At 37.3% G+C, this 17392-nt stretch overlaps 2 protein-coding genes and 1 long non-coding RNA gene across 8 annotated transcripts in view; 2 read left to right on the top strand and 1 right to left on the bottom strand.

The window, feature by feature from the left end:
* The window catches only part of CNKSR2 (connector enhancer of kinase suppressor of Ras 2), a 196879-nt gene extending 188009 nt beyond the window's left edge, over positions 1–8870 (top strand). Inside the window, 2 exon segments of the mRNA XM_042457023.1 lie at positions 4381–4577; positions 5602–8870. Of these exon segments, the coding sequence (XP_042312957.1) occupies positions 4381–4577; positions 5602–5817 (413 nt within the window). The 3' untranslated portion in view covers positions 5818–8870.
* A 92-nt stretch (positions 8871–8962) lies between these two features.
* Positions 8963–15754, bottom strand: KLHL34 (kelch like family member 34). Of its 2 annotated transcripts, XM_042457021.1 has the most exons (3): positions 15675–15754; positions 15248–15450; positions 8963–13954 (listed from the first exon to the last, which is right to left on the bottom strand). In XM_042457021.1, exon 3 carries the CDS (start codon positions 13316–13318, stop codon positions 11522–11524), a length of 1797 nt encoding a protein of 598 aa, XP_042312955.1. In that variant the 5' UTR covers positions 13319–13954; positions 15248–15450; positions 15675–15754; the 3' UTR covers positions 8963–11521. The 2 variants fall into 2 exon arrangements, with proteins under 2 accessions (XP_042312955.1, XP_042312954.1); XM_042457020.1 differs by lacking the exon at positions 15675–15754 and having other exon boundaries at positions 15248–15657.
* Positions 14050–17392, top strand: part of LOC121925182 — a 34488-nt gene continuing 31145 nt past the window's right edge. For 2 of the 5 annotated variants that reach the window (XR_006102813.1, XR_006102809.1), the window contains exon 1: positions 14050–14675. This is a non-coding gene — a long non-coding RNA (uncharacterized LOC121925182). The remainder of the gene's footprint in view (positions 14676–17392) is intronic. The other 3 variants (XR_006102811.1, XR_006102812.1, XR_006102810.1) reach the window with 2 other exon arrangements.

Below are 17392 nucleotides of genomic sequence, written 5' to 3'. Positions count from 1 at the left end.
AGGCATTATATTTATTGATTAAACATTTTGAAGATTATGATATTAAAATGATACCCTCAAAGTACATGGGCTCTGATTAATTGGGTGGATAGATTAATCTGAATTAAGATTCTGAACCAAGGTTATCAACTGTTGTTTATAAGAGGATTTATGATACTTGTGCTAGCCTCCACAAATGTATTCTCTAAATATGTTTATGCTCAAAGGTTTCCAGAGAAATTTAAGTGTAGTTGACTCATTCCTGTCTTTGTGAGTATTCTGATCACAAACAGCAGGCCTCCCAACCTAAATCCTGTAGGCTGAATGCACTCACCTGATCATTTGTGGCCAGTTGAACAAATTCTAAGCATCCACTGTTCATTACACAAACATAAGTGAAAATGTGTGCAGTCCCAGTGGTTCTTAACCTTCCTAATGCCGCGACCCTTTAATACAGTTCCTCATGTTGTGGTGACCCCCATCCATAAAATTGCGGTGTCTCAGCTCCTAAGACCACTGGAAATATGTGTTTCTGACCCACAAGTTGAGAACCGCTGCTTCATTGTGATATGTTAATGACATGGGAGTCAGTGCATTAGAATTTTCTTTCTGTATTTCCAGAGTAACATAATGAGCCCTACTTTTAGTGGTGAGCTCCCGTACTGCAACTACTAACCAGGGTAGTGTCACTTTCTAAGAATGATGGAGCTGGCATTGTAAGGCTCCTTCCATATGATGTGAGTTTTGTCACATTACCCAGGAGCACAAAGAAGATCTTATCACCAACATCAAGTGCTGGCAGGGGGGCTAAGATCTGTTCTAAACCTGTAAATGTGTAGTAAGGAAAAATATGAATCACTACATCTGTTTTGCTCTGTTCCTCCTCTTCCTGGATTCAGAATCCTTGGAGTAGTGAAAGTAAGCTGGCATCAGCCTAATACAGCCATGTACTATGCCAGTCTACATTGGACATTTCCTCATTGGATCACTGACTTGCTAGGCGTGTGAAAACCATGTATGTTATATTGCTGCTGCTGCTGTTGCTGCTAAACATTGCCAAGAATATAGGGATAGAATAGATGTAGAATGGAGTAAAGAAATCAGAGGAATGAAATGAAGAGGTTGAAAAATAAGGTGAGACAGGGGGAAGGAAAGAACTAGAAATGTAAAAAGTCCTGTAGTCATGCTGAGAAAACATGCCAAGAAAACCATCAGGGGGAGAGAAACCAATGTAGTGAGAGTATTAGTTTTTGTATGAGTTCTATCACTGAAGATTAGTTGTAAGTTCAATAGGTTTATGTAATAAGACTTTGTTATCATCTTCCTTTTTCAATAATATGGAATATTACATTACCCTATCCTGTTTTTGCTATCCCAATGTACCATGTTTGTCTTGAGGGAATATGGTCAGCCTAGTTCACACTCAACAAATTTCTCTGTGGATGAGAAAGACTGGCCAAGCCTGGAGTTTGAAGCAAATTTTCTTTTCTTGAAATTGTAGTCAAGCAATGGCAATTGCAGACTTTTGTCACAGTGACTGGGCTTTGGATGAAGATCTGGCATAGATAATAAGCATAAGTATGGTAATATCATAGGGTTGCATACATTGTCTTAATAATTGTTTCAACATGCTCTACTGGAAAGACCGGTAACAATTTCTCCATGCTACAGCTGAAGAGCCAAGACCAAGGAGCTAGTGGCAACACACAAGTTTTTGGTTGAGCTTAGATTTGACCCAGGAACCTCCCAGCTCATACTCTTAGCTATTCTGCTAAAACAGTTCTCAAACCAAAATGGGAAAGCAAATTGCATTAAGTTTCTCATCACTTTTTTACACCATCTTTTGAAGGAACCACTCCAAAATTATAAATGTATTCCCAATAATAGTAAAAATAAATAAATAAATAAATAAATAAATATTATTTTATGCCTCCCCTGTGCACAACAAGGCAACTGTGGTGGCTTACAACATTAAAAAGATATATATGATGAGAGATAGTGAAGTGCCATTAATAATTAACACAGTAGGCATGTTTATCTACCGTGCTGATAATTTTAAAGGAATTTCATGACAAATACATTCATATCAAGACCAGAAAGAGATGTGTTTGACTAGTCTATTGTTTATTCATCTTTCTTTACTAGTCAGTTTGTTGTCACTGGAAAGAATCAATTTTTGATCTAGTATATTTTTATTGAAGCATATAGGAAATATATACTACCTAGAATACCATGTGAGCACTGATGAGGTCCAGCAGTTCTGGATTTACCCATTAGTTTCAGTGTACGCTACAAAATCCTGTAGTCAGGAGGGAACATATACACAGAGCTTCCTGTTCAAATAATGTGTATCTAGGTGGTCCTTGTCTCTTGATGATCCGAAGAGACTAGGATTTGAGTCCTACAGTGCAATCCAGTGCACATTTACTTAGAAGTAAAACTCATTGATTGAGGTCCCAAACAGACCAGCAATAAGCTGCTGTGTGGGGGCATGGAGTTTAGATGATGCATGTCTCGATGCTGTTCCCAAGCCGGCATCATGCCGCCTGCCCAACCAGATAGCGGGCAGCATTGTGATGCTCCAGCAGCACAGCGTTTATACACCACATGCTGCAGGAGTGTTGTAAAGCTGTGGCAGCAGCTGAAAGGGCACTCTTTTGCCGGCTCAAAGAGGAGCAGCATATTGTTGCCTCTTTTTGAGCCGGCAAATAGCACTCAAGAAAAAAGCCAAGTAAGCATTCTCCAGCTTGCAGTTTAAACAGGCTATTTGTGCTCATGTAATGTGTTGTTGTTATGTGCCTTCAAGTCATTTCTGACTTACTGTGACCTTAAGGCAAATTTATCAAAGAGTTTTTTGGGGCTGAGAGTGTTTGACTCACCGGAGATTACCCAATGGGTTTCCATGGCTGAGCAGGGAATCAAATATTGTTTTCCAGAGTTGTAGTTTAGTGCTCGAACCACTAGACCATGTTGGCTCCTCACATACTGTACTTCTTCTTTATTGTCTCACCAAGTATAATAACATTCTGGCAGTTTCCCTTCTGTCATGCTTTCAGTTTGAGTGAGTTGTATAACATATAGTCATACTGGCATTTTTAAAAAAGAAAAATCCTACACTGTTGGCAGATAAGATGGGCAAGGAACTTGTGACCCTGTAGAAGTTACTGGACTCTAATTCCCATCAAGGCTAGGAATGTCAAAAACTGTATTCTGACTAAATCTAGAGGACCAGCGATTCCTCACAATGAATGAAACAGAGCAATGGGCATACTCTTAAAAGTGCACATCACAGTTCTGAGCAGCTTACAATCAAAAGTCCCACTTTGTTCAAATCAGTGTTTATAGGGTCAGAACATGAGAGAGTTCCATTGTACCCAAAGTGTAGCACTATATGAGCTGTAGATTAATAATTGATTTCTGAGACTATAAGAAAGAAGAATAATCTGCTTTTCTCTTTGATATTTTTAGAAGAATTGGAGCCAATAATTTGACTCTGGAAGATTGTATTTGTTCATAATGTGACAAATTAATTTACAAGATGGGGTACTGATTGTGACTGTCTTGTGAGTTGCCTTTTGCTAGAAACATGCAGCAGACCAACAATTTCCACAATATTCACAATAACTATCCCACCCAAAGAACCAACAACACTAGGGGTGGACAGCACAAAATCTGCAGGCTGTATGTACTCCTGTCCATTTGGGGACCTTTCCAAAGCCCTCCAAGAGTCCTCTATCCCTACCTCAAAGTAAACAGGAAAAAAGGATGTTTTACCTTTAAAAATGCTAATTTCCCTTTAAAACAAGGTGTGGATTCTCCTTGTGTCTTGTTTACAAGCACTGTTCACACACATAAGCACTAGTCTTGCAAACAACACACATATCGAAGAGTATGACCCTTGTTTTCACAGGACTTTGGTGCCTTTAAAGTTTAAAATAATAATCACTAATTTGGGAGAGGAACAGTGCAGCCCCCAATAGCAGATGCAATGCAGCCCCTCACATACACCTGGAAGTTGCTCTTTTATATATTTTTCTATAGGCATATGAGGGCATCAACACTATAAAAATAATGCAGTTTGACAGCACTTTAAGTGCTGTAGCTCCATGCTATGTAATCCTGGGATTTGGAGTTTTTCAAGGTCCTTAGCCTTCTCTGCCAAAGACTGCTGATGCCTCACAAAATCAAAGGATTCTGTACGATGATGCCATAACTGTGAAAGTGGTGTCAAACTGCATTATTTCTACAGTGTAGATACACTCATGGTTTAGTGTATTAATTTTTGTCGCATCTGAATTGTTAATATTTATCTTCACTCCAGGTTACAATGACAAAATTTGAAAACACTGCTTTATACTGTTTCTTGAAATCTGTGTAGCTCATTTCCTCTGTGTCTTGCAGCTGAAACTCTAGAAGAAAAGCCTGCAGATTCTTTACAAGATTTGTACCGGTCTTTGGAATTAGCTAGTTTGACACCCATGGGAGATCTGCAAATATCTACCAAGATGGAGTACAAGAAGTTTTTTATCAAGCGATGCAATGATCCAGTGATCAATGAAAAATTGCACCAGCTGCGAATTCTGCAAAGCACTTTAAAGGTGAGTTAAGGAGGAGGAACCAAATCTAACAAAATCATATGGTTCACAGAATTCAAAGAATGTATTGCATGTATTAGAGATATAGTCACTCAGGCACTGGAAAATGCTATGGACATAAACCATCCACAATGCCAGATAGTAAGGTTTTTATTTTACACCATTTTCAGTTCCAGTTTTCAGGTGTCTTCATCCACAAACAGTTCACCTGCTTTTGGTTCATGCAGTTTCTGAATGATGGCCATGCTGTGGATATTCAGATATTGACATGACGTTTTTATAGTTTAGAACACACGAGGATTTGGCTTGCTTTCTAAAATTTCTGACCATTTCCATTATGAAAACCAAGTGCTTAGCCTTAAGTATTCTGCTTTCTGCCTGTACATGTTAAATATTGTGACAGCCATGGGTTTCCCAAATGTCAGGGGGAATTCCAGTGCATCTGATATAGAGGGTTAGAATTCACAAAAGCCAGTACCAAAGAAAATGTGCTACCCATTAAAATGTCACAAGACTATTTAGTGTTTTAGATGTGACAGACTAATACAACTATTCCATGCAATCTCTTCAAATTCTTAGTTGGGTGTATGTGTGTGTATATTTGATCCCACCAGTTCTCTTTGTGTTTTGTTAATTGACCTTTTCTCTCATTTTCCCCTACAGTGCCCTCTTCTCACACTTTCTTTCCTTTCTTCTTGAATTTTGCTCACCCTTTTATTGGTGCATGCAGGGGCACATACTTTTACTAGTATGGTCCCCAAAAATATGCATTCCCCCAGCTTTAAGTTGGTTGTCACTAATTTAGAATCAATGTTTGTCAAAGTACCAAAGATGGGTTTTTGTTTGTTTACCTTTAAAAAAAAACAGCTAGGAACTTTCCAGTTTTCTTGCCAGGAAAGTGTTTGCTTGTGTCTTTTAAAAATGCTTTCAATGTGGAAGAATGGTTATTTGTTATTAAAATGAAATGCTAAAGACACAGTAGATCCATTCTTGCTCATTTCTAATTTGATTTTTTCTTGTCTTTCAGGCTAGAGAAGAAGAAGTAGCTATCATAGATAAAGTTCTGGATAATCCAGACTTGACATCTAAAGACTTTCAAGACTGGAAACAAATGTACCTTGATCTCTTCCTGGATAATTCACAGAACAGTCCCTTGGAGGACCCTGTAAATGACTCCGATGAAGTTGATGCACTTCTAGACTCTCTAGCACATACTCATTCCTACATTGAAACGCACGTATAAAAAGAAAGAAAAACATGTCAGGTTTTCATTTTAACCCTATTCAGCTTTCCAGATCTTTACTTAAGTGCACAGAGTAGCTTTTATAAAAAACCTACAGGAGATCTATTTTAATGTTTCTGATATGAGTTCAGTACAATTTCCATGTCATTGTGTGAAGAAACTTATATACTTTTTATGCTGCTGATGTTCATTTTATTTATGTTTACAAACACTGGCTGTGATCCAAAGGACTGTGCAGTCATCGAAAAGAATCATGCACAGAACTTTTATTGTTGAAGAGCCAAGATGCTTTTGAATCTGGCTTCTTTGGATCGTAACCATTGTATTTATCATTTTTTTAAAGAAAACTTTCTGAATAGATATTTTGGAGTATTGCCTTGATTTATCAAGGGAAAGTTGGCATAAGAGCACCGTTTTACTACTGAAAGTCAATCTGTTTCCTATTTAGTAGTATATAATTGTTGTTAAGAGTTACATTTTCAAAGTGCAGCTTTTGTTTTGGCCAGTGTGACAATTAAACTTTTATATTTGGTGGAATATTTTAGATATTTTCATAAATTACAGAAAAAGTGTAGTGCTGTGATAAGGACAGCATTTTAAAGAAAAGAGTCAGGGAATAAGAGAAAAGGGACTTTCACAATAAGATATGAAATGGTTAAAGCTTCATTTTTACAGTTTTTTGATGGATTAGTAGACAATCTATAGCACAGAATCGAGGACAAGGGCTGTGTTTGTTTCAGTTTCAACACAGATTTTTAAACATGTACAACGGAACTATCTTATTAACGCTTTGTTGGTCTCTTCGTATTTACTTACAGATTTTTTTGTATTGTATTGTTAAGGCATTTTTGTATTGTTAGGGCACCTTTTCTTTTAAGTCAACATTTTAACTGTTTGGAATTTGTCAGCTCAAGGTAATTCATGCTTTGAACTTAGAAAAAACACTGAAAATTCTGATAAGAGTAAGGTGAAAACACAATTCCCCCCTTACTAGAAATCCCCCCCTTTTTTTCTTTTTTCTTTTCTTGTTTGTTTTTGTTTGTCTGAGAAGTTGTTTGTTTTTGAGGGTGAGCATTATCAATAAAGTGTATGAATCCAACAGATTAATTTTAAAAAGCATCAGATTCACACACAAACCAAATATTCTTGCTGTATTTTTAAAAAGACATTCCCAGAAGTCCCTTCAAATAGTTTAAATTGCACATGAGATGGTGATCACTACAGTAAGTGGGACTTTCACATATCCAAAGTCATATCCCCAATTGTATGCCATGGAAAGTTGATTAGCACCGAAATAGCTAGACCATAGCCAGCAAATCTTCAACAGTAGCATTTTTCTCTATTATTGACACCATTCATTTATGTATTAGTTCTTGAAAAATTATTTTCAAGAAGGTAATTTTTCTCTCAGATTGCTTACATCCCCATTTATTCCTACAGTCATATCATTTTATTTTATTTTAAGTGTAGATTTGCAGTTATTATTTTAGATTTTAAAGCAGTTACAGCATAGGCATTTTGAGTGTGAACTGACATAGCATAGTGATACTATTATTTAGAAGTGTGGTTTGGTGTGAGTGTGTAGTCCCACCTCTCACCATTACTTGGCTGTCTGTTTCTGAGCTTTTCCAAATGAAGGGATCCTCACACTAGCTATCAAAAGGCACTATGCAGCCAATGTGCCCCCCCCCCCACCCTTTTTCATCTTATGAGCAGACAAAAGAAGCCATGGGAAAATGAGGGAGAGTTACGAGTGACAGATAATGATATCTAAAGGTCCCCATAAATGTTGGTTAATTTTACAGGATGACGGCATGATAAAAATTCATCTGTAACATTCCTCTTCCTCCTCCCCCCGTTGTAAAACTTTATCCTTTGTTCAGAAACTCCTGGAGTTGAAATGTTGCAGACTTAGCTAGTTTCAAAGGGATAATGAGATATCATTGACCAGAAAGTTGTTCACTTTACCTCATTTTTGGTTTTAAACTGTAGCTGAAGTGGAGAGTTGAAATAGTAAACCATTAGAATATGTGTGTATGCATATCTATTACAGTGACTTAAAACCCCAGGCGCACTTGAATAGGATCTTATTGTATCCAATAGCTCATGGATTGCACTGCAGTGTGAGAGGCTGGGGTTCACTGAATCCTGAATGATATGATTCCATGCTGCTATGTCAGCACTGGCATTCAATTGGATATTGCCCTGTGCTGTAGAAAATATTTTGGCTTCTGCTTTTTTCAGCAGTTATGAAACTAAATACATAGAACGCAGACATGTTCCTCTACCTGCTGCCCCATAGATGCTTTAGACTACAACTCTCATAATTCTTTACCATTGGCCTGGGGTTGATGAGAACTATGCCCAACACATCTGGAGAGCATCATGTTAGGAGAAGTAATACACTGCTCAAAACTGGTATTCATCATCTAATATGCACCCAGTGGGGGAGAGGAGTTAAAACAGTAGGAGAGATGGATTAAAACAGGGCTTTTCTCCCTTGACCTCTGGGTAATGTTCCATGGCATGAACAAGCTGCATATCTAGTTCATCTCCAAAGAGTCTTTTGGACTGTAGCTCCCAGAATCCCCTAGCCAACATGGCATTACTGCTTTGACCTATGCTTCTCTTTTGGACTACAACTTCCAGAATTGCACAACCAGCATAGCCATTGCTGTGGATTTCTGGGAACTCCAGTTCAAAAAAGTTACTTTTCCAAGCTCTGTCCCATCAGCAATAGTACATGATATAAAAGAGAAAAGGATGTATGAAGTTTCCTTTGCATAACTGATCAGTGTGACAAGGCAATCAGTTGCACAATTAGCCCTCACTTGCACTAGCTTTTGCATCTTAATAGCAATTTCATGTTGCTTTTCTTTGGAAAAACTCCAGATGATAAACTCTGGATGCTTGCAGAAGACTTTTTATTATCTTTCTGCCAGTTGCTTCTCACATGGCAAGAAGTTGACTGCATTTTCACAGACCATTGTATGCCACAGAATTGGTCCTGAGACACCCTAGTTGATATTGCCAATCTCCCAATAATTGAAAATGCAGCTGAAATTGAAGCATTTATGATGAAACCTGTCTATGCCTGACTAGGGATACAAGAGGCTAGACTTTGCCTCTTGTATCCCTAGTCAGGCACAGACAGGTTTCATCATAGAAACTGTATGTTTTTGCTCTTTATCAGCACCTTGATTTTTGTCATGATTCTGGATGTCCAAAAAAAAAAAAAGATTGCCATGCCGCTTCTTAATGCTTTTCTGCACATGTGAGGAGCTGAGATATGAGCTGATCGATACCTGGGCAAAAATAAGTCTTTTTAAATGAATCTGTCTCAGAAGTTGTACTCTTTCTCTCATCTGGCTTCCAGCTATAGCCTGTTCAGCTCAGCGAATGTACTTTTAAACTTTTAAAGAGCATTATGTGTTCAGCTCTTGGGAGTAAACTAAGGATCAAAGGATTGTCCATTTCTTTTTAACTGCATTTTTCGATTGCAGATGTCTTGCAAACTTTGCACAATTGTACAGGAGAGTGGCCTTTTTACAGCTAATTTTATGTAAATCTGTATTCTGTTGAACCTGAATAACAAACCATGCATTCAGATTTGTATGGAATTTCAGGACCAGTGAAAATGTTTATATCATCTACAAGGTTCTGTTTGTATAAACAATTTATTGATTGCATGGCCCGTTTGTTATAATTTGTGATACTTTGTATATTTCTCACATAAAAATGCTTGACCCTGAAATGAATTATCCTATTTATTCCAAATGTTGAGATTTAGTTTCTTCCTTCACTTCATTCTCTCTCTCTCTCTCTCTCTCTCTCTCTCTCTCTACATTTTAGGAATATATAATACAAACACAGTAGTTAATTTCAAGACATGAGAGCCTGATTGTCAAAATAAAATGACACCTGTACAAGAAAGGTTTGCTTAACAATTCCACCAGCATCCTGCTATACGTATATGTACAGTAGTCCCAAAATGCTTTAATCTATTTGAACATTATTACATAATTTCCAGTATAATTGGGAAATCAGTAAACTATAGAAAGGAATTTCTGTAGTGAAATGTAGGCATACTTGATGAAGGGTTCAGATTTGGGCTAAGCACTAGGCATTACACAGTTCCCATTGCTTCAGATGCTTCAAGTACACAGAAAGACCTTCTGTGTTGTGGGGTGGGATTAAGTTATAGATGCTACAATATTCCAATATTCCTGTATATGTTAGTTCAGTTCAATATGATGAGAAGCTGAGATTACTCAAGGCTTCCCACAGTGTGTAGATGTCCTGGAAACACGTGACAACCCACAGCTTCCAATGTACGTACACAAGCTAATATAAATACATGCTTGACAGTGTGCTTTTTTTGTCAGTTGATTTGCCTGTCACACAGTCCTACAAAGCCTTTAGGTTGGCTTACACCATAGAATAAAATACGATCATCCACAGTATCTTACATCATCAACAACAACACAAATCAAAATGAAAAAAGCATATTGGCAACAGATAAAATCCAAGATTAGATACTCATTGAATAGAAAAAATGTACTTTCCTTTTTTTAAAAAATGTACACATGAACTTTGTATTTCTTCTAATACTGAAGAACTCTCCATGTAGGAGAAGAATAAGGTGCCTCAGTGGACACAGGACCTGCGCTTGGAACAGGTGACTGCATCTTGTAAGATCAAGCAGCTTGTAACACTGAGCATCGGCAGAGACTTTGGAATGAACGTACTCTCCTTTACGCAGCTGGCTATGCAATGCTGAGACAGAGTGAGACCATGCCAACATATTCTCAGGACTGGGCTGTCAGGCTGTTTGCATGACAACCTGTTGCTATGTAACTGTTATTCTGCCTGCACATCTTGTTGAAGACAGTGTTATGACTGCCAAGGATAAAAATCCAACCTTATCTTGTAAGACTGTCTATCTTGAAAAGGTCCTGTTGTATTCCTTGTTGTTCTTTCTTCTTTAATGCTAAATATACTGCTTCTATACATCTATGCTGTATACATTTCAGATTAAAGGGGATATCCTGTAAAATGAGTTTTAAAATCATAATATATAATTTATACAACTCCTCCCCTTCAGAAATTAAATACTTAAAAGTCTGTTAATCAGTGTAGTTTAAAATGACACAATTTATAAATATCTGACTAAGCAAAAATGTGGAAAGAGGCTCCCCATGTCTTTTTATAGTCAAAAGAAGATTATCACAATCTCTCAAAAGAAATTTGTATAATATATAATATATGCAATACATGCAGTAGCCAATCTTTACTAGCGTGCTATAGCATGGTGGGAATGTTTAAGAAACCAGCATTTTCCCACTAGTATAATCTAACATACAGGATGGTCTTTCGTGAATAACTATAATTTAAAACACAAATTGGTACAAGTAGCATTCATCCTCATAACAATTAATCTTCTTGATAACTTTATCTTTTTAATTTAATTTCAAGCACTGCTATTATTCTTTGCTACTGTGAGATACACCTACTCCATAAATTTCACCAATAAGAATTGGGGAGGAGGAAACTGAGCTTTTTGGAAAGAACAGTTTCACTCTTCACTTTGAAAATGCCATTTCCAGTTTGAAACTTCAGCACCACTTAAAAGGCAAGAGCAATTGCCTTTCTTTATTTTTATAAATCCTGATGATTTTATGCCCTTCTGAATTATCTATATGGATCATGTTTCACTGAGTGGTAACCCCACACTTGGTCTCTTTTGTTGTTGAATGTCCTGAATGTCATTCAGTTCAGAAAGCTGTAGCACTGCACACTGCAATCCATACCAAGGCAAGGAGGCTTTGCAGATTTCTTCCCAGCAGTCATTGTCTATATCATAGCCCACCACATCTTGGGTTGGAATCTCCTGGGAATCTTGCCATTTCTTCCCTCCAATGAGAAGGGCAGTTTCCTCCACTACTGCTAAACCATAACTAAATCGGTCATAAACCAGTGGCCTTAAGCGAGTCCACTGATTCTGGTCAGGGTCATATTTTTCAATTTCAGAGAATGGTTCATAAAGTCCTAAAAAGGTAAAAATCGACTCTCGGATTGTGGCCATCTGATGCCCAAATCGAGCAATACTCATTGGGGCTTGCTTTCTCCATTGTCCTTCTAGGGTACTCAGAGCATACAAATCCTTACTTGTATTACTTTGATCCATGTATTTGCCTCCTGATATATAAACAATGTTCTTGCAAACAGTGCCAGCATGGCCGTGAATTTTGCCTGGCAAATCTTTAACTTTTGTCCAGGTGTCTCGGCTAATGTTGTAAACTTCAACGGAAGAATGCAGTGATCCATTCTCACCTTGCCCACCAATTGCAACGATCTTGTTTTCTAGGACACAACAAGAAAAGAGACATCTTTTTTCCAGCATGTCAGTAATTTGTATCCATTTGTTAAATCTGGGATCATATCGATGAACTTTGTTTGTAATAGTCAAAGCAGGAATTTGAAGATCTCTCTGTGAATGTTCTGTTTCCCCGCCTAATACATAAAGAAAGTTTCCAACTGTACACACACAATGATTTTGTAACTTGTCTGGCACTTGTGTTAAAATTCGCCATTTGTGGTTGTAAACATCAAAAGCTACCACATCACTGAAAGGCCCTTCATCCACAATCATGCCTCCAAGCAGGATAATCCGTGTCTTCTGATTTCTCAGAGTGCTGTACTTATCTTGCAGGATAGGTTGTCTAAAGATGAGTGAATGATAGTTTATTGCTTTTATAATTAAGCATTTAATGGGGGCTGTTAGAGGCACTTCTGATTGAGTGTAGGTTTTTCTCAGATCTTCAACTGGAATGAGACCATATCTTATGTGTTCCAAAAGGCTAGTTGTGTGTGTTAACCTCAATTTATCATACTTCAGCCACTTTAGTAACAGATCTAGCAAATGTGACTCTTTTACCATGGGTACATCAGGAGATTCTACTATTCCCTTCAGAGAGTGAAAATTCAGTTCCAGCAGTCCTGCCAAATCTAAATCCAGGAGTTTCCAGAGATTAAAAATTAGATATTTTTCTGCTGCAGATAAAGCATCTGGAAGATAGAATTTTGCAGCAACATTGGCACTAAAACAGCAGTTTTCCAGAGTCAGATTATTAGCTAGAAATTGGCTGCACAAGCCAATTGCCTCAGTCACTTGCAGGTAAGTGGCAGCTTCCAAGGTATCTTCCAAACTGGCAAATGACAAAGGCAACCAAGAGGTATAAATAAAATCCAGAACATGCCGCAAACCAGTCGCTGAGATGACTTGCAGATGAATGATGGCAGCCTTGGATTCTTTGGTATAGCTCTTGAACATGGCCCTGAAGTAATCACTGGAACAGGCCAACAGAGACTTGTGGGCAGGGAATTCATTTTCTTTCACCTTCAATAAAATATCACACAATAATCCTTCAGCTCGGAGGGTTTGGTACCGAGAGAGCACAGCGCTACAATGTCCTTTGCAGTAAGATAGGAAATAACTCATGGTATAGAGCCAAATACTCTGAAGCCCTTTTGAAGCACAAAAAGTGAAGCGAAGAAGCTGCAACTGTGCATTAAGTCAACTGTGCAAGGAGGTCTTTGAAGAACACGCAGCAGCTCCTTGAACTGGTGACAAAGAAGCCATTTAATAATTTGACATCCCTCTCCAATTAAGTGTCCTTCTAGTACATTGTCTCATGCATTCATTCATAAAGCTGATTCTAGTAACAACCTTCAGGCATTCATTTCTCTCACCTCCATGTCCTGCTTAAGGATATAGATGGTCCACAGGAGATGGTATGGCTTGCTTGCACAGCATCAGGTGACAGAGTGGAGAGATAAATGACAGTAAGTGATGTTTTGCCAGCTCAGATATCTCTTGTGGCTCTTCCTTCTCTTTAAGAAGATTAAATAGGTCTTCTGTGACTAACCATGCATCAGGAAGAGAGAAAGAGGACTGAACTTTGCTGCAGCTTTGCCCAAGCTCTGTATTTCACTCCTAGATAAGTTTAGCTCTTATTCCCCCAGGGCCAACAAGCCGCGTATGGTGATTGCTCCTTGTAGGAAGTCTCAGCTGAAAATCAAATCAGCACCTCCAGATTAGAGTGGGAGGACTTCGTGAACATGTAGACCTTTTAGCCTGGGAGCAGAAAGACAAGCAAAATATGAGGATTAGTCAGTGCTTTAACCTGGCATGCATTTTGGACCCCTTTAGTTCATATGATATCACCATAAGGCACTGAGACCAGAATAGAAGGCAAACACTAGCTCCCTTGTCATAGCTGTCCAAAGGCTGAATTGAGAGGGGCGGGGGAGCAATGGAACGAAGCGGGGAAAGAAGTAATTTTACAAGGACTGCCAGCCAAAGTATCTGACATTGAGTGACCCGTATGGAAAACATGTGGGTAACACATTTCTTCAGTAGGCTGGCAAAAAATAGAACTGAAGTTATGTCATAGAAAGTGAGATCTGTTTATTGTGAGATCTTGGCATAACTTGAACTCCAAGACAGTAACTGGCAAGCTTGAACTTCTTTGCACAGTTCATGACTGTGTGAATTTGAAATGGTCGAACAAATGTTGCCAAATTAAATGCAAGTGTACAGAGATTATTGGTTATTATCACCTGGATCCTTGAACTTTCAGTTCCTCTGAAAGGCTAAAAGCAGCCAGGCAGCTGAAGCTGGCTTCCTTTTTAAGTTCCTTGGAATCTATTTGAGAGAGATTCAATTTCACAGCTTTCATTCTCAGCCCAAAATGCAGGTGCACAGATAAGAAGGCTGAAACAATCCTGAGGCATTACACACAAGCACAACAAAGACATTTGAAGAGAGAGAGAGAGAGTCCTGTTCATCCCCACTGGTAAGTTTAATCTTTTGTTAGCAGAACTGGTAAAAGGTTGCTATAGGTTATTATGTCATGTGCTTCAACCGAGTAATTTATTAAGTGACTCCACTGATCATACATGGATATTCATATTTCCTAGGTTTCAAGCATATGTGCCTCTGGATTGTTTTGTTTTTTTCAAACAAATGAAATATTTGCCATATGACATGAAGTATATACCTCTTTTTTGATTTGGTGTGTTTCCTGCTACTTTATTGTATTGGCATTGGCAGCATGCTGCTAAAGAAATCCAGATACATAGCAATGGCATTTTGTCTTTTAGAGCAGAAGGAAATGATAGAGCAGTGATATTATGCAGTTGCTGATGGACAGTGTCATTTTTAAATACTTAGAAAGAACCCCCTAATTTGAATTAGTGCCATGCCAAAAAAATGTCTTTTGCATACTTTTTCATTCTCATTCAAAAGAACAAAACATAATAGTTATAGAAATAGCTATAGAAAAGTTATAGAAAAGAAGTGCTTGGGGAATAGTAAATTTCAGATAAATTACCATGGGTGAGATCATGATTCTAATGATTATCTTACTTATCGGGTAGTTGAGGAATATTTGTGAATATTCTTCCTGCCTTTGTTCAGTCATCTTTCAAGCAGTTTGTAGTCCCCCAGCTTCCCAAATTTCAATCAAAGCCCAGGTGGAGACATCATTAGGTAACTCTTCATTCTGTCCTTTTTTCAGATCAGGAAATGCAGGCAAGCAGGAATGTTTCAGAATGTTGAAGAGATGTATCCTAGAGAAAACACACATGGCACCATCCTCACCGACCTTGCAATGTTACATTATGGTTTTTAAAAATCACCAATATAAATTTTAAAGGTTTCTGAAAATGGAACCCAAAACAAAATAAAATATGGAGGCCTCTTTTATAGAGGAAGAAAATTGAAATCAGATTTGGGGAGAACACTAGCTCCAGCTCTTTCTCAGAGCTGATTATAGTATTGTTCTCCTTCATACCTGCTACAGGTCTTGGAGTGTAACGAAAGGTCAGGATCCTGATGACAGTCCCAGCTAGAATAGACCTACTGAAAAAAGTGTTGACTCACTACTCAAGAATGATTCAGTAGCTCTACTACTGCCAGGAATCAGGTTGAGATGACAGTCTTCAGTGACAATGTTGAAATGTAGTGTTTTGAAAAAAAACTTTATTGTATAAAACCAGAAGAACACACACACAAAAACACATCTACAGTTATCAACAAACAACACATAGAAAAAAACCAAAAGAAAAAAACCAAAATATAATAAAATAAAATTCTACTTCCTAGCTGTGGCTATGAGCAAGTTATTTTTTTTAATTATTACTATCTCTTATAAAAATCGTTCACAATTATCCAGAAAGTGTGTCATCCCTTAACCCTTTTATTCATTGTGCTGAATATATTTTGATATGTCTGTATATCATCCTTCTTCTCTATCCGATCTATCTTCATACTTAAAAAAAAATCAGGTCTCACAGTTAAGAAATTAATATAACAAATTCCCTGGTGATCTTACATAATATCCTTATATTTCATCTAGTCACTCTCTTCTTATCTACTTTTTAATTCCTTTCTTCCTATCATCTAATTTGTTAAAGCTATCCATCGATTCTTAACTCCTTCTATATTTATATATTCCATCCACGGATCCCAATCCTTATAGAACCTTTGTAGAGACTGTTTTTTCATAGAACAAGACAATTTTTCCATCACAAATATATCATACATTTTAAGTTTCCAGTCTTCTATTTGAGGAGGCTCTTTCTTTTTCCAACACTTCGCATAAACCATTCTAGCTGCAATTATTGCAAAAAATATAACTTTCCTTCCTTCTCTCTCCAAGTCTTCATCTTCAATAATATTTAATAAATACATCTTTGGGTTCACACACTCCTTTATATGAAACATCTTTCTCATTTCCTTATGGAATGATCTCCAGAATTTATTTGCTACCTTACAGTTCTACCATATATGCATGTATGTTCCCAGTTTTCCCCCACATTTCCAACAATTGCCATTAACATTTTTGAACATTTTAGAAATTCTATATGGGGTAAGATACCACCTATACATCGACTTGTATAAATTCTCTCTTATCTCTACACTGCTTGTATATTTAATTCTAATTCTCCAATTTTTTTCCCATTGTTTTAATTCAGTTGTTTGGTGAAGATCTTTAGCCCACCTGATCATATAGTCTTTGACCGTTTCTTCTTCTATTTTCCATTTTAGAATCAAATTATAAAATTTTGAAATTCTTTTGTCTTCCCCCTTTTTAATTATATTTTCAAATTCTTGGTTTCCGGGACCTATCCCAACTGATTTATTATCCATTTTGAATAATTCTGCCAATTGCCTATATGAAAACCAATTACAATTTATTCCTTTTCCTATTAATTCCTCTTGTGTCATCATTATATATTTATCTTGTGTCTTCTTTAAAATATCAGAGTATCTAATCCAATTATTACTTTTATATTCCTCTCTTCTGATCAAGGCCTCCGCAGGAGATGCCCAAAGTGGTACCCTGCTACACCATTTCCATTTATTTTTATTCCAGATTTGAAGTAATGATTTATTTTTATTCCAGATTTGAAGTAAATTATTATTGAAGTTTCTGACAATTTCAATTTTCCATAAAAAAAAGGTATGCGTGTGTCCCATATCTTATTTCATAGCCTTCCAACACTAATA

This window comes from Sceloporus undulatus, chromosome 3, assembly GCF_019175285.1.
Source record: "Sceloporus undulatus isolate JIND9_A2432 ecotype Alabama chromosome 3, SceUnd_v1.1, whole genome shotgun sequence".
NCBI lineage: Eukaryota > Metazoa > Chordata > Lepidosauria > Squamata > Phrynosomatidae > Sceloporus > Sceloporus undulatus.
This window is presented reverse-complemented; position numbering and strand designations above follow the sequence as displayed.